Source organism: Salvelinus namaycush, chromosome 40, assembly GCF_016432855.1.
Source record: "Salvelinus namaycush isolate Seneca chromosome 40, SaNama_1.0, whole genome shotgun sequence".
In the NCBI taxonomy this organism is placed as follows: Eukaryota; Metazoa; Chordata; class Actinopteri; order Salmoniformes; family Salmonidae; genus Salvelinus; species Salvelinus namaycush.
In genome coordinates this window covers 13,875,632-13,898,359 of record NC_052346.1, presented here as the reverse complement: position 1 = coordinate 13,898,359, position 22,728 = coordinate 13,875,632, and the positions used below count along the sequence as shown (strand labels likewise).

At 46.5% G+C, this 22,728-nt stretch overlaps 2 protein-coding genes across 4 annotated transcripts; both read left to right on the top strand.

Annotated features, from left to right (window-relative positions):
• Positions 1-742: 742 nt before the first annotated feature.
• LOC120033435 (receptor expression-enhancing protein 6-like) lies at positions 743-5,207 on the top strand. 2 transcript variants are annotated; one of them, XM_038979794.1, is made up of 6 exons: positions 743-826; positions 916-1,080; positions 3,335-3,428; positions 3,562-3,700; positions 3,778-3,946; positions 4,305-5,207. In XM_038979794.1, the coding sequence occupies exons 2-6, from the start codon at positions 963-965 to the stop codon at positions 4,340-4,342; spliced, it is 558 nt and encodes a 185-aa protein (XP_038835722.1). In that variant the 5' UTR covers positions 743-826; positions 916-962; the 3' UTR covers positions 4,343-5,207. The 2 variants fall into 2 exon arrangements, with proteins under 2 accessions (XP_038835722.1, XP_038835723.1); XM_038979795.1 differs by lacking the exon at positions 743-826 and having other exon boundaries at positions 833-1,080.
• A 14,816-nt stretch (positions 5,208-20,023) lies between these two features.
• Positions 20,024-21,618, top strand: LOC120033299 (GTP-binding protein Di-Ras1-like). Of its 2 annotated transcripts, none has more exons than XM_038979577.1 (4): positions 20,024-20,161; positions 20,626-20,796; positions 21,040-21,144; positions 21,436-21,618. In XM_038979577.1, the coding sequence occupies exons 1-4, from the start codon at positions 20,024-20,026 to the stop codon at positions 21,616-21,618; spliced, it is 597 nt and encodes a 198-aa protein (XP_038835505.1). The 2 variants fall into 2 exon arrangements, with proteins under 2 accessions (XP_038835505.1, XP_038835504.1); XM_038979576.1 differs by having other exon boundaries at positions 20,626-20,806; positions 21,047-21,144.
• The last annotated feature ends 1,110 nt before the right edge of the window (positions 21,619-22,728 follow it).

Genomic DNA, 22,728 nt, shown 5'->3' with positions numbered 1-22,728 from the left:
TAACTAAATCATGTATTAAAGGGTAGGTTCACCACCAAATAAAAACATGTGTCAGACATTATATTACATCCAAAGTGTTTTGTCAAGCTGAGCCCAAATTATATTTGATTTCAGGATGAATCTCCCGCTGGCATACCGTTCCTCAAATGTTAATAGCCAGGATCCAAAAGACTGCACAAATGAGTAGGCCTACAGGTGATGCCGAGCCTAACTGGAGCCTTACTAACTACTGTAAAGTGATGACTCTCATATTTGCAGGTTGATGGCGCCCTCTTGTGCTAAAATGGCGTCATGCTGAAGTTCAGTTCAGACAGAGAATAAAGTTAATTTGTCAAACAGTGGCAGGCTCAGCGTCAGCTGTTTGTAGAATCCAGACTGGGCCTGTAAGTTCTTTTATTGCTTTTTTGACATAAATAACTAGATAGATAGATGTTCAATGACTAGCTTTTTCATCAAACTGTCCCCTTTTCTTTTTATGCCAGATGGTACAGCACCATCCTCAAACAATTTATTTCATTTTTGGTCTAATTCTCATTTATGGAAAAAGCTTAAAATCTAGGTTACATGACATGGTAGTCCAAAATACATGGCCCTAGCAATAACAGAAAAGTATAAAAGTCACCACTCACCAGATAATAGAAGCATAATGGTTAACTGAACTTTACTGCCGGCAATAAAAATTGAATTTCATCACCTGTTGCTTCAACTAGGTGGCAACCAAGTCGTTTTCTGATTGGTTGTACCTTAATTAAACTCCTCCCTCTCGCTCGTTTGCTTCGCCTGGAATCATATTCCCAACAGCTTGTAGGCGCGCATGGATAATTCGGTGTGTAAATTATTTCATATGTTTAAAGTTTTAACGTTTTTCGCTTGTTAATTGACCGTGACATTTTGGTTGGATTTGTGTTTGTGTAGGCTACGCATCCAAAAATCAACAAGTTCAACACGGCGCCACTACAACAATGTTTGCCCAACTTCATAACCGCTATGAGGCTTTGTTGAATGAAAATAACTTTGTGACAGATCTCCTAGCTACGGTGGAGGAGAAAACTGGGATACAGAAAAAATATATCGCTTCAGGTAATAGTTCATATTAAGTCCACTTGCAATGTAGGACATTGCCAGTTGCTTGGTTATAATGTTTCTCTGTCAATGTTGAAACATTGTAACTTCACCCGCTAGTCTAGCCGCTAGTGGACACTTTCTCGTTTTGCAACGTTGGCTGGTTTGGCAAGGTCAGCACATATGACAGTTAATGTGACATGTCAGCAAAACAACTAAGTAACTAACCAACCAGCAACAGCTGATGAACGGTAACGCAAACTAGCCCAATTAGGCCTAACACAAACAAACCACAGAAAACAAACGGTGTCACCAGACCAAATATTGTTTAAACGTGACTGTTGATGACCATATATGCCTAGGCTGCCAACAAAATGATTTTACGACACTCATTTGAAATAGCAAAGGTCGGAGAGGCCTAGACTGCAGTTAATCCACTGTTAGTGGTCGATTTAGCTGCTTCCAATGTCTAGCTAGCTGCTGGCCCCTAGCCAAGGGGTGTATTTATACCTCCTACAGAAATACCAACTGCTATGTTGAGATGGCAGATTCTAGGGTGACCTGCTGTCTTCAGTTGAGTTGTGCTCCTTCAGAGGTTCTGCTGTTGTGCCTGTCTGTTTGTGCCATAATGCCTACTCATTCACTCATTGTTGACATTGACAAGAGCACGAACAGATCTGAGACTAGGCTAGTTCTGTTATGTTGTCCTTTTTGAGGTGTTATTGACACAAGGTCTGCCAGTACTGATGTTAATGGGAATGTCCTGATAGCAACAACATAATTTTACATTGGGCTGAGATGGACTTTCTGTTTACTACTGAACTAACTGGACCTAATATGCAAAAAATAGAATATATATATATATAAGTCAATATACCTTAGAGGTGTGTGTGTGCCTTGGTCTGGTCAGGTATGAAGTGAAATACTTTGATGTCTGGTGTGAAATTCTCTATGGCCAATGTGTGTTCAGTATCGGGAGCTTAGAGGAGAAGTTTCTGGTAGGCTATACTGTGTAGTTATTAAAGCTCTTCTGGAGAAGGAACCCCAGCCCATTAGTCTTCCATCTGCGTCAGAGAGGGACTCTGTCTGCACTACTGCTGTCTGTGGATGGACTCTGATCACATCACCAAACATTCAGATGTTGTCCACTGGGCAATGTAAACTGTTGGGTGGAGGTAGGGGAAGGCACTGGTTAGTTACTATATAAATGCTGCCTAGGACTATTGTCATGTCCAGACTAGGGCTCATGGAAATTCCCAAGGTTAACCCTCTTTACTCTGCGACTTGGCTTTACTCTGCGACTTGGCTGACTTGGCTTTACTCTGCGACTTGGCTGACTTGGCTTTACTCTGCCATGCTGCTTGAAGTAGCCAAGTCGCAATGAAGGACTCTTATAGCAAGGTATTCAAACCTCTGTTCTGTTTTTCCTGTTATGGGAGAATGGGTTTTTGATTAAGTCTGTAGCGTCACGGTCCGTATGTGGGGAGTGGCAGCATGTTTGTGGATGACCAACACTGGATGCACTCCAAATCAGGAATTTAACAAAACACCAATGACACATTTGAGAATAATTTCCATGTGCCCCAGTGCTGCTTTTCCAAATCATAGTTTTGTGACCATATATAGCCTTCTGCCATAACTGACACTGGTCGTCAGTCTTAAAGATCATGAGGTGTATTGATTTTTGGTTAGATTGATTGGTGTATTGGACTATAACTGATGAGACAACCTGCAGAGGAAAAACCTGGTGCCATAGGTCTAAATGATTTTCCTATGCAAACAGGAGCCGTTTACCTGCTAGCTAGGGTTACAATAGCAGGCAGCAGCTGCTTCTCTCCTTATCTCTGTCCAGCTCTAAAACTCAGATTGAGCCTAGTTTTTTTTTTACATGGGATTCCATTGTACGTACGTTGACTGAAATGTTTGAAGGGTTAATTTGACAGACCGTGACGTTTACGGCTGTAGGTTAATGTAGTTGCTAGTTTGTTGGTTTAGGTTAGAGCTGACCAGTATCTATGTGGAATCTCACTCCTGTTCCATGGTTCATATTCCACATGGTTACACTAGATGTCTTATGTACATCAACGTTGAATTTGTCAATGTCAGCGTTTTAATTGAGTTTCACACCTGTTTATTCATCCAACATCCTACTCTAACACACACACACACACACACACACACACACACACAGAGGGATGTATCATTATATGAAGATGCTTTGAAATGTTTCCAGATTGACAAATATCTGGTAAGAATCTCTCTCTGTATCTAGGTGTGGTCTCTCTGATCAGTCTGTATCTGTTGTTTGGCTACGGAGCCTCTCTCCTCTGTAACCTGATTGGCTTTGTCTACCCAGCGTACCTCTCGTAAGTAGCACCTCAAAACATATCTGAAAAGTGGTGTTGTCATGCTCACATCAAATGCTCCAGGTGAAGGGTTAAACATTTATTTATTTTAATTATTTATTTCCATTCATCACTTGTCCTGTTGTCCAATCAGAATCAAGGCCATAGAGAGTAAGAAGAAAGAGGATGACACTCAGTGGTTGACCTACTGGGTGGTCTACGGATTCTTCAGTATCGCCGAAGCTTTCTCTGACATCTTCCTCTCCTGGTTCCCCTTCTACTATGCTGGCAAGGTACTTGTGTGTAACATTCAATAAACAGGAGGCCAAAACATCATGAATCTCCCTCTCTCAATCCCCCTCTGCCACAGTGTTTGTTCCTGGTGTGGTGTATGGCTCCGGTGACGTGGAACGGTTCTGCTATTCTCTACTCCCGTGTGGTCCGTCCCGTGTTCCTCAGACACCAGGCCACCCTGGACAGTGTCGTCAACAACCTGAGTGATAAGGCCAAGAACATGGCTGATACTGTCACTAAAGAAGGTGAGACACAGACACACAAGTTAGATTTCTATTGTGGAGATGCGGAAATAACATTCCCAGCTCCCGACACCTCAGTTTCCCCCCCCCCAACACAGCCGAGGCAAATTAATACTGTTAGAGTAATGGTCACCCATGGCGCGTTCAAATGTAAAGTGATCGCATGTCGGGCTAAAAAATTATCCGGGAGAATCTGACTGCTTCAGAACAGGCATCTGAAGCAGTCGGACTGCTCGGAACTCTACTTCACATGTAAAGTACGATACTTAGTTATCCCGCATCTCCGCAATGTAAATCTAGCTGTACACACATGGTCACCAGATCTGTCAGTCAAACTAATAACTCATGTTTTTCTCTCCAGCTGTCAACCAGGCCCTCAAGAATGACAAGAACCAGTGACGATGTATGACCACAAGCCTGACACCTCAACTCCAATAAACACACAGAACCACATGTGTAATGTCCCATGATGAAGGAATGTAATGGATCCTGTCACGTGATCAGTTGCCGGTGACCACCCTGCAGCAAATAGAAAAGGGACTTGTTTATTTTTTTCACTCGAAGGCATTTTCTGCTTCCTAGTCTGTCTTTTTTAACAGTCACATGTATCAATCTTATGATGAGATTCTGATAATCCAGGCATTGTAGCATCTGATAATCTGCGCAGCATGACTGTTTTTAAAGACCAGTTGGAATGCAATCAGAAGCTTAGGGTAGCCACCACACAATCCAGCTGACCTCTAAACAATGTGAATGTCTTAATGTAATCTGTAGCCTAGTGCCAGGAAATCCATGTGTGTAGACGTCTGTGAATCAGGACGCTCTCTACGGAGCAACGTTGACTTCACAAATCCACCCTTAGTTTATTCCCCTTTGACCTACACCAGCACTAACACACCAGATTCAATAAATCAGATGGTGGCTTAGTGCTGGGCTAGAACAAAAATGTTCCTATATTAATGTTTTGGGAAACATGGTACCGGGGGGTAGGGGCTAATGGAAGTGTCTAGGGAGTAGATGCTAGGGGTATGTTTGGATGGAGCTGTTCTGAGCCAGGTCATTTCCTACAAAGTAGCCATGTTATTTCAGTCTCTTGTAATTAGTGCATACTGTACCATGTCTCCACAATGTCTGCAGATCTGTGCCAAAGATGTTTACTCCATCACCTTGCCTGAACAAAATGAATATGAACTGAACTGAACTGGAAAGTGTTTGTTTAGTACGGTCTCTATTCTCATCTTTAATAAATCAAACTGGAACTTGAGTAATGTGGCGTCTGTACTCCGTTCACGCTTTTCCACAACTGGAGTCCGTTACACCATGCCTTTCTCAGTTCTTTAGGAATTCTGAAATATGAATTTATTTCAGACTATTTAGGAAAGATGGCTAACACATTGATCCTACTTTATGGCATATTTTTTTATATATTTTTTTCACCGTTATTTAACCAGGTAGGCTAGTTGAGAACAAGTTCTCATTTGCAACTGCGACCTGGCCAAGATAAAGCATAGCAGTGTGAACAGACAACAACACAGAGTTACACATGGAGTAAACAAACAAGTCAATAACATGGTAGAAAAAAAGAGAATCTATATACAATGTGTGCAAAAGGCAGGAGGTAGGCAATAAATCGAATAATTACAATTTAGCAGATTAACACTGGAGTGATAAATCATCAGATGATCATGTGCAAGTAGAGATACTGGTGTGCAAAAGAGCAGAAAAGTAAATAAATAAAAGCAGTATGGGGGGTGAGGTAGGTAAATTGGGTGGGCTATATACCGATGGACTATGTACAGCTGCAGCGATCGGTTAGCTGCTCGGATAGCAGATGTTTAAAGTTGTTGAGGGAGATAAAAGTCTCCAACTTCAGAGATTTTTGCAATTCGTTCCAGTCGCAGGCAGCAGAGAACTGGAAGGAAAGGTGTCCAAATGAGGTTTTGGCTTTAGGGATGATCAGTGAGATACACCTGCTGGAGCACGTGCTACGGGTGGGTGTAGCCATCGTGACCAGTGAACTGAGATAAGGCGGCACTTTACCTAGCATAGCCTTGTAGATGACCTGGAGCCAGTGGGTCTGACGACGAACATGTAGCGAGGGCCAGCCGACTAGAGCATACAGGTCGCAGTGGTGGGTCGTATAAGGTGCTTTAGTAACAAAACGGATGGCACTGTGATAAACTGCATCCAGTTTGCTGAGTAGAGTATTGGAAGCTATTTTGTAGATGACATCGCCGAAGTCGAGGATCGGTAGGATAGTCAGTTTTACTAGGGTAAGTTTGGCGGCGTGAGTGAAGGAATTGATTTTCCGACTAGATTTGATTTTGGATTGGAGATGTTTGATATGAGTCTGGAAGGAGAGTTTGCAGTCTAGCCAGACACCTAGGTACTTATAGATGTCCACATATTCTAGGTCGGAACCATCCAGGGTGGTGATGCTAGTCGGGCGTGCGGGTGCAGGCAGCGAACGGTTGAAAAGCATGCATTTGGTTTTACTAGCGTTTAAGAGCAGTTGGAGGCCACGGAAGGAGTGTTGTATGGCATTGAAGCTCGTTTGGAGGTTAGATAGCACAGTGTCCAAGGAAGGGCCAGAAGTATACAGAATGGTGTCGTCTGCGTAGAGGTGGATCAGGGAATCGCCCGCAGCAAGAGCAACATCATTGATATATACAGAGAAAAGAGTCGGCCCGAGAACTGAACCCTGTGGTACCCCCATAGAGACTGCCAGAGGACCGGACAACATGCCCTCCGATTTGACACACTGAACTCTGTCTGCAAAGTAGTTGGTGAACCAGGCAAGGCAGTCATTAGAAAAACCGAGGCTACTGAGTCTGCCGATAAGAATATGGTGATTGACAGAGTCGAAAGCTTTGGCCAGGTCGATGAAGCCGGCTGCACAGTACAGTCTTTTATCGATGGCGGTTATGATATCGTTTAGTACCTTGAGCGTGGCTGAGGTGCACCCGTGACCGGCTCGGAAACCGGATTGCACAGCGGAGAAGGTACGGTGGGATTCAAGATGGTCAGTGATCTGTTTGTTGACTTGGCTTTCGAAGACCTTAGATAGGCAGGGCAGGATGGATATAGGTCTGTAACAGTTTGGGTCCAGGGTGTCTCCCCCTTTGAAGAGGGGGATGACCGCGGCAGCTTTCCAATCCTTGGGGATCTCAGATGATACGAAGGAGAGGTTGAACAGGCTGGTAATAGGGGGTGCGACAATGGCGGCGGACAGTTTCAGAAATAGGGGGTCCAGATTGTCAAGCCCAGCTGATTTGTATGGGTCCAGGTTTTCCAGCTCTTTCAGAACATCTGCTATCTGGATTTGGGTAAAGGAGAAGCTGGGGAGGCTTGGGCGAGTAGCAGCGGGGGGGGGGGCGGGGCTGTTGGCCAAAGTTGGAGTCACCAGGAGGAAGGCATGGCCAGCCGTTGAGAAATGCTTGTTGAAGTTTTTGATTATCATGGATTTATCGGTGGTGACCGTGTTACCTAGCCTCAGTGCAGTGGGCAGCTGGGAGGAGGTGCTCTTGTTCTCCATGGACTTTACAGTATCCCAGAACTTTTTGGAGTTAGAGCTACAGGATGCAAATTTCTGCTTGAAAAAGCTGGCCTTTGCTTTCCTGACTGACTGCGTGTATTGGTTCCTGACTTCCCTGAACAGTTGCATATCGCGGGGGCTCTTCGATGCTATTGCGGTTCGCCACAGGATGTTCTTGTGCTGGTCGAGGGCAGTCAGGTCTGGAGTGAACCAAGGGCTATATCTGTTCTTAGTTCTGCATTTTTTGAACGGAGCATGCTTGTCTAATATGGTGAGGAAGTAACTTTTAAAGAATGACCAGGCATCCTCAACTGACGGGATGAGGTCAATATCCTTCCAGGGTACCCGGGCCAGGTCGATTAGAAAGGCCTGCTCGCAGAAGTGTTTTAGGGAGCGTTTGACAGTGATGAGGGGTGGTCGTTTGACCGCGGACCCGTAGCGGATACAGGCAATGAGGCAGTGATCGCTGAGATCTTGATTGAAGACAGCAGAGGTGTATTTGGAGGGCAAGTTGGTCAGGATAATGTCTATTAGGGTGCCCATGTTTACGGATTTAGGGTTGTACCTGGTGGGTTCCTTGATGATTTGTGTGAGATTGAGGGCATCTAGCTTAGATTGTAGGACTGCCGGGGTGTTAAGCATATCGCAGTTTAGGTCACCTAACAGAACAAACTCTGAAGCTAGATGGGGAGCGATCAATTCACAGATGGTGTCCAGGACACAGCTGGGAGCCGAGGGGGGTCGGTAGCAGGCGGCAACAGTGAGAGACTTATTTCTGGAGAGATTCATTTTTAAAATTAGAAGTTCGAACTGTTTGGGCATAGACCTGGAAAGTATGACAGAACTTTGCAGGCTATCTCTGCAGTAGATTGCAACTCCTCCCCCTTTGGCAGTTCTATCTTGACGGAAAGTGTTATAGTTGGGTATGGAAATCTCAGAATTTTTGGTGGCCTGCCTAAGCCAGGATTCAGACACGGCAAGGACATCAGGGTTGGCAGAGTGTGCTAAAGCGGTGAGTAAGACAAACTTAGGGAGGAGGCTTCTGATGTTGACATGCATGAGGCCAAGGCTTTTTCGATCACAGAAGTCAACAAATGAGGGTGCCTGGGGACATCCAGGGCCTGGGTTTACCTCCACATCACCCGAGGAACAGAGGAGTAGTAGGATGAGGGTGCGGCTAAAGGCTATCAAAACTGGTCGCCTAGAGCGTTGGGGACAAGGAATAAAAGGAGCAGATTTATGGGCGTGGTAGAATAGATTCTGGGCATAATGTGCAGACAGGGGTATGGTGGGGCACGGGTACAGCGGAGGCAAGCCCAGGCACTGGGTGATGATAAGAGAGGTTGTATCTCTGGACATGCTGGTCTCAATGGGTGAGGTCACCGCATGTGTGGGAGGTGGGACAAAGGAGGTATCAGAGGTACGGAGAGTGGAACTACGGGTTCCATTGCAAACCAAAACAATGATAACTAACCTGAACAACAGTATACAAGGCATATTGATATTTGAGAGAGACATACAGTAAGGCATAAAGTGATTGCAGGTCTTGATTGGGAGAGCTAGCTAAAACAACAGGTGAGATAACAGCAGCTAGTCAGCTAACACAGCAACAGCAGGAAAAAATGGCGACGACTAGGCAGAGAGGGTCGGATTAACTACACACAGAGCCTGAGTTAAAACACAGAGCCGACAGATAAAACACAAATAAACAGAATGGAGTACCGTGAATTAATGGACAGTCCGGCAGGCATCAGCTATGTAGCCAAGTGATCATAGTGTCCAGGGGGCAGCCGTAGATGGAGCAGGGAAGCCGCCACTACGCTAGCACGCGGCGTTTAAAGTTAGTAGCCCGGGGGGTGGTCTGCTCAGACGGAGGGGGTCTGCTCTGCCGGTTGAGGGCACAGCGGATGGGGTATTCGTCTGCAGACCTGACGTGGTCGTGTCGACAGAGAATCCAAGCCGGATGGCGATGGCGAAAGAGAGGTTGTAATTGTAGAATTGTGTTTGCTAACTGGTGCTAGCTTCGTGGCAGTGGCGCTAGCTGCGCTAGCTGCAAGCTAGCTGTGAGGATCAGAAGTAGTGGCTCAGGGATTACGGCAGGAATCCGGCGTTGTTGTCGAGAGACAGTCCGATGCTGGTAAATTGGTGAGTAATATCCAGGCTAATAACAGGGCTGGTGTCTGTGCAGAAGGTAAAAGCTGCTAACAGCGGCTAAAAATGACTAAATAGCTTGTAGCTGATTAGCTGGTTAGCTACTGGGGGTTCTTGAATGTGTTCCAAAGTTAAAAAATAATAGCGATTCCGTATCACATTGGGTGAGGTAGGTTACCGGAAGGTATAATCGAATTAAAAATCGAAAAGAGATAGAAAAATAAAATAAAATATATACAAGAAATACGAAAAATACAAACGTACACGAGAGGACGAAACAAAACACGTCTACACTGCTACGCCATCTTGGATGAATACACCCTATGTTATCAATGTAACTACCACGGAGAAATTAAAACCAGCAGTACTGCATATATCAAGGTTGGAGTGGAATAGCCCTGCACTAAGACGTTGAGTTGACCTGTGCACAGTACATTTAATGGTATACAGGAAGTGAAATCATCCAGGATGTGTTTTGGTGAAGGTTCACGCTCAGAGGAGTCTGAATGGGATGGCTCTTGTGTCCATGCTGGAAGTGTAATGTCTGACTAAACTGACAGAGACTGATAACGGCCACACATACACACTGCCACAGGGACTGTGTGGTGTTTTCTCTCTGTGTTTTGTGTAGTAATGTGGGAACCTGGCAAGTCTAAATGCACTTCCTTTAATCAAACCATAGAGGCCAGACTGGGGGTGATAGCAGAGCATTGCATGTCTAACTTGTCCTGTCTCTTTCCCTTCCTCCCTGAGGCTTTTCTCCCCAGCTGTTCCTTTACTCTGGAGACTGCCTTTGCTGTCCACGCATACGTGTGTGTGGTCTTGAGTTTCCCTGGGGGACTGTGGTGTGTAGGCCTTGCAGTACTCTAACTCACTGACAGAGGGAGACAAACACTCTTTACAGGCAGTACAGGCTTTAGTTCCAGCCCTGGTCCTGGAGAGATACAGATCAAATCAGTATTTATTTAAAGTGCATTTAAACATGTCTTGATACACTTTACAATCCAATTATAAAATAAAACAAATAGCAAAGAAATCAGAAACAGAAACTGCAGACCTACAGAGTATACATTGACACAACATGAAGGGGCAAGACAGAGTGGGCTACAGGGAAATACATGGGGTTAAGACAGCAGTAAAACATTAGGGAGTTCAGTAGGGCAGGAGTGACAACCATGAGAAATGGTGGAGTGATCGCAGGTTAGGACATTGGAGTGGATGGATCGGAGGGGTCTGGTGGGCGGGTCAGTGTGTGGACTGGTGGTTGGATCCTGGGTTATTACATTTTATGTCTGTATCCTTGCTTCTCTAACTTTCTGCCTCTCTCACCATCCCCCGCTTAGGCTCACAGACTGGTGGCTGGATCTTGGGCCAGGTAGATGTTGGGCTGACAGACTGGTGGCTGGATCTTGGGCCAGGTAGATGTTGGGCTCACAGACTGGTGGCTGGATCTTGGGCCAGGTAGATGTTGGGCTCACAGACTGGTGGCTGGATCTTGGGCCAGGTAGATGTTGGGCTCACAGACTGGTGGCTGGATCTTGGGCCAGGTAGATGTTGGGCTGACAGACTGGTGGCTGGATCTTGGGCCAGGTAGATGTTGGGCTCACAGACTGGTGGCTGGATCTTGGGCCAGGTAGATGTTGGGCTCACAGACTGGTGGCTGGATCTTGGGCCAGGTAGATGTTGGGCTCACAGACTGGTGGCTGGATCTTGGGCCAGGTAGATGTTGGGCTCACAGACTGGTGGCTGGATCTTGGGCCAGGTAGATGTTGGGCTCACAGACTGGTGGCCGCCTAAGCGGGGGATGGTGAGAGAGGCAGAAAGTTAGGGAAGCAAGGATACAGAAATAAAATGTACAGAGTTCAAAGCTTTAGTTCCAGTCCTGGTGACCTGGTCCTGGGGTGCTGCAAACACCACACACCTCATGCCAATGTCCACTCAGAATGTGATTCTTAGACATTTTTATGCCAAGATGGCATCCTAGGATCTACATTTTAGTTTACTGAACTTTGCGTATGGCTGTGGATGACTGGACTCTACCCAAGCAGTTGGCGCCGCAGGAGAATCAGGTAACACAGTTGAATGGGCTGTGGTTTAAGCATCCACTTCTTTAGCTGGCACCTGAAAGCCTTTACTAACGGTACCCAAATCTGACAGCTGACTTTAATTTGAAACTGTGCCTTTAGCAAATAAAAAAGCAATAGGCCTTTATGGTTGGGACTGATCATGCAGTAGGCTTAGCGACCATTTTTGTTTAACCACAAAATATAAGCTATAGGCTATAAATAAGTGGAGAGCACCTTCAGCACCCCTACTTCCTGCGGCTATGGAGGGACAGTGGGATGCAGCTAGAAGGGTCATTTTCTACAGTTTACTGCCAAAACATATTTTGCTTTTAATTCGACAATCTGACTAAAGTATGAGTTCACTTGATATGCTGAAATAAAAACTCGGTAATTCACGAAACCGTGCCTGGTCCTGCGTTTTCAGTCGCTAAAACGTTAGGCCTATCTGTGCGTTTCTGTGTGTGTATGTGTGTTGTGTGATGCTGATGACGCGATGATCCGCAAGCCATAGAGGGATCGATGGAGACTAGTATAGATGGAGACATACCGATAGAGGGAGGGAAGACATCGTGGCACTAGAACTGTAGTTTATGGGAATATCAAGTAGAGAGAGAAATATATAAATATAGCTTCAACAACGAGAGAGATAGAGAGATAGTGAGAGAGAGAACACGGGCTGTGAATTCTCGGACGACATGAGATCTCTACATGAATAGTATAAAATGCTTTAAAACTCAGCGTTTTGCCTTACAAACGTGTTGTCCGAAGACAGCCACTAAAACAGGACTACACATCAAGTTCAGGTATGTAACACTTAACCACAACCAGATCCATCTTTTGAAAAATCCGTTAGTCTATGTTAGTAAGAGAATGTTGATATTGTGTGGCGTTGCCTCTCTTGGACGGTTACGCACGCGATTCTTGCCTTGGTAAATATGGGGCAGCAGTTTTTTGATTGCAAACCGTTCGTTTTATTTCTACCATATGTTAAAATTCATCTGTACATGTATGTTGCTGTTACTGCGTCATAAACCATGTGAATTATCGTCAGGAATGCGCGAGAGGGAGAGAGGATGATATTCCATGCAGGGATCTAACATGTCTCGTTTTGAGGATTTGGACGATGTGATGCGCCTGTGAAATTATGCCACCAAAGCGAGATGGCGTTTCTTCTTGTGGTATTTTATGAATGAAAGGGGCAGAGTAGGTTAGCCTGTGATGTCGTATTCTAGACCCACTGACAACAAACGAGGTCGTTTTTAACTCTTACTTTCCCTATAGCATACCCTGTTGCAAGCCCGCGGTGGACATGCATTATTACACACACACGCACGCGCACAGTAGGCTACATTCCACCAACATGATGGCAACGTGACGTATAGTCTGACTAACAGTAAGCCTATGCTAAACCATTTTTAATCCCTCCATATTTTCAGGGGGTCCATCTAGACAGTGTATGCTTGCCCGATTAACGTTATGTGTGCTGTTTATGGCAGGCTTTCTTCCATGACTATCCTTGCTGTAAGTGTGTGTGTGTGTGTCGTGTGTGTGTGTTTTCCCGGTCCTTGTGTTTGTTTGGGTTCATAGTAGGAGGGAGAAAAGATGAGAGGGAGGAGAGGGGGAGGGATGACAGTAATTCCAGTGATTAAGCTTTGTAGTGTAGCAGATGGTAGTAAAGAGAGATTGGACCATGGCTGCATGTGTGTCATCTTCCATGCCCACGTTATAGTTGCATCATAACAGTTTGTGGACTGAGCTATGATGAGTGGACACATCAGAGTTAGGGTTAGTAATTGTCCTTACTACTGTCCTTTCTAGCATGGGGATATGGTGACCAGCAAGGGCCTGAATTACTGATGTCCTTTCTAGCATGGGGATATGGTGAACAGCAAGGGCCTGAATTACTGATGTCCTTTCTAGCATGGCACATGAGTGTACTGAAAGTATAATAAACACGTTTTTATGAGTGGCACCTGTTTCCTTTGATGTTCATGTGATTTTTGGCTGCACCTCGGCTCACACTGGTTGAAGTGCTGTCTGTTCCTCTCCTGCTGTCTGTCTGTTCCTCTCCTGCCATCCGTCTGTCCGCTCCTCTCCTGATGTCTGTCTGTACCTCTCCTGCTGTCTGCCTGTACCTCTCCTGCAGTCTGTCTGTCCGCTCATCTCCTGCTGTCTGTCTGTCCACTCCTCTCCTGCTGTCTGTCTGTCCACTCCTCTCCTGCTGTCTGTCTGTCCGCTCCTCTCCTGATGTCTGTCTGTACCTCTCCTGCTGTCTGTCTGTACCTCTCCTGCGGTCTGTCTGTCCGCTCATCTCCTGCTGTCTGTCTGTCCACTCCTCTCCTGCTGTCTGTCTGTCCACTCCTCTCCTGCTGTCTGTCTGTCCACTCCTCTCCTGCAGTCTGTCTGTCTGCTTCTCTCCTGCTGTCTGTCTGTCCACTCCTCTCCTGCTGTCTGTCTGTCCGCTCATCTCCTGCTGTCTGTCTGTCCACTCCTCTCCTGCTGTCTGTCTGTCCACTCCTCTCCTGCAGTCTGTCTGTCTGCTTCTCTCCTGCTGTCTGTCTGTCCGCTCATCTCCTGCTGTCTGTCTGTCCACTCCTCTCCTGCTGTCTGTCTGTCCGCTCATCTCCTGCTGTCTGTCTGTCCGCTCCTCTCCTGATGTCTGTCTGTACCTCTCCTGCTGTCTGTCTGTACCTCTCCTGCAGTCTGTCTGTCCGCTCATCTCCTGCTGTCTGTCTGTCCACTCCTCTCCTGCTGTCTGTCTGTCCACTCCTCTCCTGCAGTCTGTCTGTCTGCTTCTCTCCTGCTGTCTGTCTGTCCGCTCATCTCCTGCTGTCTGTCTGTCCACTCCTCTCCTGCTGTCTGTCTGTCTTTTTCTCTCCTGCTGTCTGTCTGTCCACTCATCTCCTGCTGTCTGTCTGTCCACTCCTCTCCTGCAGTCTGTCTGTCTGCTTCTCTCCTGCTGTCTGTCTGTCCGCTCATCTCCTGCTGTCTGTCTGTCCACTCCTCTCCTGCAGTCTGTCTGTCTGCTTCTCTCCTGCTGTCTGTCTGTCCGCTCATCTCCTGCTGTCTGTCTGTCCACTCCTCTCCTGCTGTCTGTCTGTCTTTTTCTCTCCTGCTGTCTGTCTGTCTTTTTCTCTCCTGCTGTCTGTCTGTCTTTTTCTCTCCTGCTGTCTGTCTGTCTTTTTCTCTCCTGCTGTCTGTCTGTCTTTTTCTCTCCTGCTGTCTGTCTGTCTTTTTCTCTCCTGCATGCCCCCAGATACTGACCAGCAGGAGCATGGATCGTGGATGTCAGGATCAGCATAGTTTACTATCCTACACTGTGTGTGTGTGTGTGTGTGTGTGTGTGTGTGTGTGTGTGTGTGTGTGTGTGTGTGTGTGTGTGTGTGTGTGTGTGTGTGTGTGTGTGTGTGAGAGAGAGAGTAAAGGAGGCGTGCTGCTAAGTTAAGACCTGGGAATTGGGTCAATGCAGACAGACCAGAAGAACAGAGAGGTTAAGCTCAATGATTAGCTGCTAAGCCTAGACCCCTGTGGTGCAATCTGTAACACACACACATGCATAAACACACTTATATACATACAAACACACACACACACTAAGCTCATCTTAATGTCGGCGAAATCTGTTGGAGTGGTGGGATGAAGGGATTGTTGTCTAGAACTGGGATGAAGACAGGTTAAGAAGTGGTTTTAAATGTTCTACAAACAAAGCTTTCTAATGTGAAATATATATTCGGGACACCAAGATTTTACTGCTTATTTCCTCTGTTTGCATCACTCTCCATCACACCCATGCACAGACACGCGCATGCATGCACACCCACAGACAGAACAGATGAAGCATTGAAGCAGTGTGTGAGTAGATGTGAACAGTCAGAGTGAGTAGAAACCCAGTCAGAGTTTGATTCCATTCTATACATCTGTATGGAATTGTGTGTGTGTGTGTGTGTGTGTGTGTGTGTGTGTGTGTGTGTGTGTGTGTGTGTGTGTGTGTGTGTGTGTGTGTGTGTGTGTGTGTGTGTGTGTGTGTGTGTGTGTGTGTGTGTGTAGAATGGAAGACTCCTGGACTCATGTGTAGTCAGTATGTATTTCCCGTGGCTGCAGACACACACACCTCTGCTAGCTGTGATAAGATCTGCCAGCAGAAGTCAGTCAAGGGTGTGTGTGGAACTGTATTCATTCATACTGGCGACACACACATTTGCACATACACAAAAAGTTGACAGGTGTGTGTGCGACAGACAGACAGTCAGTCTCTCAGGCAGCTAACCACTGAGACTGTCAGACACACACACACACACACACACACACACACACACACACACACACACACACACACACACACACACACACACACACACACACACACACACACACACACACACACGGGAGAAGATGATTGGAGAGATGAGGAGAAGAGAGAGAAAGACAAATGCTGAGTAGAGTAGTATTGGTCTGTGCCAAAGTGATCTCCTAATGTAGAGTTGGCTGGGCTGGTCCAGGCTGGTCCAGATGCATTTACACCATTCATTCATTAAAAGTCTATCCTTCCATCTCTATTCATCAGAGAAGGGGAGGAAAGAAAGATGGTCAGAGTGAGACAGTCCAATTTGGTAAGAGTGTCATCAATCTCTGTGCCCTAGTGTCAAGGACGGAAGAGGGTGTGTGTGTGTGTGTGTGTGTGTGTGTGTGTGTGTGTGTGTGTGTGTGTGTGTGTGTGTGTGTGTGTGTGTGTGTGTGTGTGTGTGTGTGTGTGTGTGTGTGTGTGTGTGTGTGTGTGTGTGTGTGTGTGTGTGCGCACACCTTTAGACTGAAATTTCCACATTGGTCCGTGAATATTAGTATGTCTGCACCTAGTGGTGTTCTAGTTTGAAGTGAGATTGTAATTCCAGTGTTGTCATTTGGTGTTAGAGGTCCTTATAACCAGTGTTTAGCCCCAGAGCTGTTCAATAACACATGCGCACACACACACACACATACTGCCAAGAATGCAGAATAGTAATTGAGGAATAGGTTCAGATACAGAAAGATGAGTTGTGGTAAGTTAACAGTAGTTCAAAGCTTTTGTTTCATCAGGGATTCCCCCTTAGTCAGTACATGTGTCTGTTTCTACCTGGGGTCAGTACGTGTGTCTGTCTCTACCTGGAGTCAGTACATGTGTCTGTTTCTACCTGGGGTCAGTACGTGTGTCTGTCTCTACCTGGAGTCAGTACATGTGTCTGTTTCTACCTGGGGTCAGTACGTGTGTCTGTCTCTACCTGGAGTCAGTACATGTGTCTGTTTCTACCTGGGGTCAGTACGTGTGTCTGTCTCTACCTGGAGTCAGTACATGTGTCTGTTTCTACCTGGGGTCAGTACATGTGTCTGTCTCTACCTGGAGTCAGTACATGTGTCTGTCTCTACCTGGGGTCAGTACATGTGTCTGTCTCTACCTGGAGTCAGTACATGTGTCTGTTTCTACCTGGGGTCAGTACGTGTGTCTGTCTCTACCTGGAGTCAGTACATGTGTCTGTTTCTACCTGGGGTCAGTACGTGTGTCTGTCTCTACCTGGAGTCAGTACATGTGTCTGTCTCTACCTGGAGTCAGTACATGTGTCTGTCTCTACCTGGAGTCAGTACATGTGTCTGTTTCTACCTGGGGTCAGTACGTGTGTCTGTCTCTACCTGGGGTCAGTACATGTGTCTGTCTCTACCTGGAGTCAGTACATGTGTCTGTTTCTACCTGGGGTCAGTACGTGTGTCTGTCTCTACCTGGAGTCAGTACATGTGTCTGTCTCTACCTGGAGTCAGTACATGTGTCTGTCTCTACCTGGAGTCAGTACATGTGTCTGTCTCTACCTGGAGTCAGTACATGTGTCTGTCTCTACCTGGAGTCAGTACATGTGTCTGTTTCTACCTGGGGTCAGTACGTGTGTCTGTCTCTACCTGGAGTCAGTACATGTGTCTGTCTCTACCTGGAGTCAGTACATGTGTCTGTCTCTACCTGGAGTCAGTACATGTGTCTGTCTCTACCTGGAGTCAGTACATGTGTCTGTCTCTACCTGGAGTCAGTACATGTGTCTGTCTCTACCTGGAGTCAGTACATGTGTCTGTCTCTACCTGGGGTCAGTACGTGTGTCTGTCTCTACCTGGAGTCAGTACATGTGTCTGTTTCTACCTGGGGTCAGTACGTGTGTCTGTCTCTACCTGGAGTCAGTACATGTGTCTGTCTCTACCTGGAGTCAGTACATGTGTCTGTCTCTACCTGGAGTCAGTACATGTGTCTGTCTCTACCTGGAGTCAGTACATGTGTCTGTCTCTACCTGGAGTCAGTACATGTGTCTGTCTCTACCTGGAGTCAGTACATGTGTCTGTCTCTACCTGGAGTCAGTACATGTGTCTGTCTCTACCTGGAGTCAGTACATGTGTCTGTCTCTACCTGGGGTCAGTACGTGTGTCTGTCTCTACCTGGAGTCAGTACGTGTGTCTGTCTCTACCTGGAGTCAGTACATGTGTCTGTCTCTACCTGGAGTCAGTACATGTGTCTGTCTCTACCTGGGGTCAGTACATGTGTCTGTCTCTACCTGGAGTCAGTACATGTGTCTGTCTCTACCTGGGGTCAGTACATGTGTCTGGTTCTACCTGGGGTCAGTACATGTGTCTGTTTCTACCTGGAGTCAGTACATGTGTCTGTCTCTACCTGGAGTCAGTACGTGTGTCTGTCTCTACCTGGAGTCAGTACATGTGTCTGTCTCTACCTGGAGTCAGTACATGTGTCTGTCTCTACCTGGAGTCAGTCTATGTGGCTGTTTCTACCTGGGGTCAGTACATGTGTCTGTTTCTACCTGGGGTCAGTACGTGTGTCTGTCTCTACCTGGAGTCAGTACATGTGTCTGTCTCTACCTGGGGTCAGTACATGTGTCTGTCTCTACCTGGAGTCAGTACATGTGTCTGTCTCTACCTGGAGTCAGTACATGTGTCTGTCTCTACCTGGAGTCAGTACATGTGTCTGTCTCTACCTGGAGTCAGTACATGTGTCTGTCTCTACCTGGGGTCAGTACATGTGTCTGTCTCTACCTGGGGTCAGTACATGTGTCTGTCTCTACCTGGGGTCAGTACATGTGTCTGTTTCTACCTGGAGTCAGTACATGTGTCTGTCTCTACCTGGAGTCAGTACATGTGTCTGTCTCTACCTGGAGTCAGTACATGTGTCTGTCTCTACCTGGAGTCAGTACATGTGTCTGTCTCTACCTGGAGTCAGTACATGTGTCTGTCTCTACCTGGAGTCAGTCTATGTGTCTGTCTCTACCTGGGGTCAGTACATGTGTCTGTTTCTACCTGGAGTCAGTACATGTGTCTGTCTCTACCTGGAGTCAGTACATGTGTCTGTCTCTACCTGGGGTCAGTACATGTGTCTGTCTCTACCTGGAGTCAGTACATGTGTCTGTCTCTACCTGGGGTCAGTACATGTGTCTGTCTCTACCTGGAGTCAGTACATGTGTCTGTCTCTACCTGGAGTCAGTACATGTGTCTGTCTCTACCTGGGGTCAGTACATGTGTCTGTCTCTACCTGGAGTCAGTACATGTGTCTGTCTCTACCTGGAGTCAGTACATGTGTCTGTCTCTACCTGGGGTCAGTACATGTGTCTGTCTCTACCTGGGGTCAGTACATGTGTCTGTCTCTACCTTGAGTCAGTACATGTGTCTGTCTCTACCTGGGGTCAGTACATGTGTCTGTCTCTACCTGGAGTCAGTACATGTGTCTGTCTCTACCTGGGGTCAGTACATGTGTCTGTCTCTACCTGGAGTCAGTACATGTGTCTGTCTCTACCTGGGGTCAGTCTATGTGGCTGTTTCTACCTGGAGTCAGTACATGTGTCTGTCTCTACCTGGGGTCAGTACATGTGTCTGTCTCTACCTGGAGTCAGTACATGTGTCTGTCTCTACCTGGGGTCAGTCTATGTGGCTGTGTCTACCTGGAGTCAGTACATGTGTCTGTCTCTACCTGGAGTCAGTACATGTGTCTGTCTCTACCTGGGGTCAGTCTATGTGGCTGTTTCTACCTGGGGTCAGTACATGTGTCTGTCTCTACCTGGGGTCAGTCTATGTGTCTGTCTCTACCTGGGGTCAGTACATGTGTCTGTTTCTACCTGGGGTCAGTACATGTGTCTGTCTCTACCTGGGGTCAGTCTATGTGGCTGTTTCTACCTGGGGTCAGTACAGTACTCTTTTTTTCACCTTTTACCTCTAACCTCTGTTTTATGATCTCCACAAAATAACTGCAATTCTCTCTCTCTCTCTCTACCTCTCTCTCTCTCGTTTTAATACTGTGCCCAGGCAGTAGGGGGCAGCATGCCTGAGCAGAGTAATGACTACAGGGTGGTGGTGTTTGGAGCGGGGGGAGTGGGGAAGAGCTCCCTGGTCCTACGCTTCGTTAAAGGCACCTTCAGGGACACCTATATTCCCACTGTGGAGGACACCTATCGACAGGTGAGACAGGGACACCTATATTCCCACTGTGGAGGACACCTATCGACAGGTGAGACAGGGACACCTATATTCCCACTGTGGAGGACATCTATCGACAGGTGAGACAGGGAGAGGAGGAGGAGGAGAGGAAGGAAGACCGAGGCTGTGTCTGGAATGGCACCCTAATCCCTGTTTAGTCCACTACTTTGACCATGGCCTGTACATAGTGCACTTCAGAGAATAGGGTGCCGTTTCAGACAAAACGATGCATTGACAGGTAATCAGGGATGGGCAGCAGGCCAACTGCGTAATGACCATATATAGTGTGTCCAGAGGGATAATTTATCCACTGATCTGATGCACCAAGTCAAATGATACAACTTAGTGATCAAAAGAGCATTGAGTATAAGCAATGTTTTTCAGTGAATGATCATGTAATATCCTAATGATACTAATTATGTGTGTATGTTTGTGTGTGTCTACAGGTGATCAGCTGTGATAAGAGTGTGTGTACGCTCCAGATAACTGATACAACAGGCAGTCACCAGTTCCCTGCCATGCAGAGGCTGTCCATATCTAAAGGACATGCCTTCATACTGGTCTACTCTGTAACCAGCAAACAGTCACTGGAGGAACTCAAACCTATTTACCAACAGGTGTGTGTGTGTGTGTGTGTGTGTGTGTGTGTGTGTGTGTGTGTGTGTGTGTGTGTGTGTGTGTGTGTGTGTGTGTGTGTGTGTGTGTGTGTGTGTGTGTGTGTGTGTGTGAGACTGTGTGTCTGTGACTGTGTGAGACTGTGTGTCTGTGACTGTGTGAGACTGTGTGTCTGTGACTGTGTGTCTGTGACTGTGTGTGACTGTGTGTGTGACTGTGTTCTAATCTCTCATTCTGTTCTTCAGGTAATAGCCATAAAGGGGAACATAGAGGCCATCCCCATCATGTTGGTGGGCAACAAGAGTGATGAGACCCAGAGAGAGGTGGAGACTAAAGATGGAGAGGCACAGGTCTGTAACGTTAGACATCTGAAATGTAAAAATAAAAGAATAAATCTGACCTGGGTTCAGTAGACCTACATAATGTCAAATACATTAAAATATCGATTCAGTTTGGAATAGTGACAAAAGTGCAAACATCAAGTTAAATAAAGCCCACCTCAAAGAAGTTGATATGTATATTTTACCCAGGTCTGGTATTGTTGGGCCGATTACTGTAAAGCGAATTCCCTTTCAACTTTCTCCTGTTAATAACAATAATAAAATTAATCCTATTAATAATCCTACTGTGTGGTCTTCAAGGCGACCACGTGGAAGTGTGCGTTCATGGAGACGTCAGCTAAGACCAACCACAACGTGACCGAGCTGTTCCAGGAGCTGCTCAACCTGGACAAGAAGAGAAACATGAGTCTCAACATCGACGGCAAACGGTCCGGGAAACAGTCCAGAGCTGAGAGACTGAAGGGAAAATGTAGTGTCATGTAGAGAGGAGGAGAGGAGAGAGGGATGGAGGGAGGAAGGAAGGAAGGTAACCAGGAAGACAGAAAGTGTGAGGATAGAAGAGAAGGAATGGGGGAGAGAAAGGGAAGAGAGGGAGAGAAAGAGAAGAGAGTGAAGAGACCTCAGGACCACTGGTGGGTTCTATACCTCGCCCTCTCAGTATCCTCCTCTCTCGTCTCCTGTCTGCCTGACCAGGGTCCTAACCCTCCATACAGTCCCACTGTAGTGAAAAGATTTGGGGGGTAGTCTGAACATGACTCAAACCCACAACCCTGCATCTGTCAGCATCAGTCCAACACCTCAGCCATTACGCCGTGAGGTCCCAACCTCTTGGCGAGGTCACTAGATGTTACACTAGGGACACTCCAACATAATGTACATATCCTATGTATACATGGCCTCCCTCCCTAGCACCTCTGAAAGATACAGACAGTATACCCCCTAACCGTCTCTGTCATCATGCAAAATGGACAATCCTCTTAACTCGTCATTCAAAATGGCTTTTAAATCATTATTTGAACTGGAGAAATGTTGAACTTGTGACATCAATAATCCCTCTAAGACTTTAGCTCAGTGTTAAAACAAGGGAAGGACAGTGGTTCACGTCTACCAAGTGTCCCAGGCAGACTTCTTAACATTTCAGTCCAACTACCACCTCGGAATCCGAGGAAAGGGTACCTGGGAAAGAAAGATGTGGTAGTTGGACTGAAATGTTAAGAAGTCTGCCTGGGTCACTTGGTAGTTGGACTGAAATGTTAAGAAGTCTGCCTGGGTCACTTGGTAGTTGGACTGAAATGTTAAGAAGTCTGCCTGGGTCACTTGGTAGTTGGACTGAAATGTTAAGAAGTCTGCCTGGGACACTTGGTAGTTGGACTGAAATGTTAAGAAGTCTGCCTGGGACACTTGGTAGTTGGACTGAAATGTTAAGAAGTCTGCCTGGGTCACTTGGTAGTTGGACTGAAATGTTAAGAAGTCTGCCTGGGTCACTTGGTAGTTGGACTGAAATGTTAAGAAGTCTGCCTGGGACACTTGGTAGTTGGACTGAAATGTTAAGAAGTCTGCCTGGGACACTTGGTAGTTGGACTGAAATGTTAA

What these genes read in the sequence shown, in the direction of transcription:
- LOC120033435 (XM_038979794.1), top strand. Translation starts at nt 963, where the DNA reads ATGTTTGCCCAACTTCATAACCGCTATGAGGCTTTGTTGAATGAAAAT. An exon ending in GAAAAAATATATCGCTTCAG is followed by an intron (nt 1,081 to 3,334) that starts GTAATAGTTCAT and finishes CTCTGTATCTAG; the next exon opens with GTGTGGTCTCTCTGATCAGT. An exon ending in TGATACTGTCACTAAAGAAG is followed by an intron (nt 3,947 to 4,304) that starts GTGAGACACAGA and finishes TTTTCTCTCCAG; the next exon opens with CTGTCAACCAGGCCCTCAAG.
- LOC120033299 (XM_038979576.1), top strand. Translation starts at nt 20,024, where the DNA reads ATGCCTGAGCAGAGTAATGACTACAGGGTGGTGGTGTTTGGAGCGGGG. An exon ending in TTACCAACAGGTGTGTGTGT is followed by an intron (nt 20,807 to 21,046) that starts GTGTGTGTGTGT and finishes TTCAGGTAATAG; the next exon opens with CCATAAAGGGGAACATAGAG. An exon ending in CTAAAGATGGAGAGGCACAG is followed by an intron (nt 21,145 to 21,435) that starts GTCTGTAACGTT and finishes GTGGTCTTCAAG; the next exon opens with GCGACCACGTGGAAGTGTGC.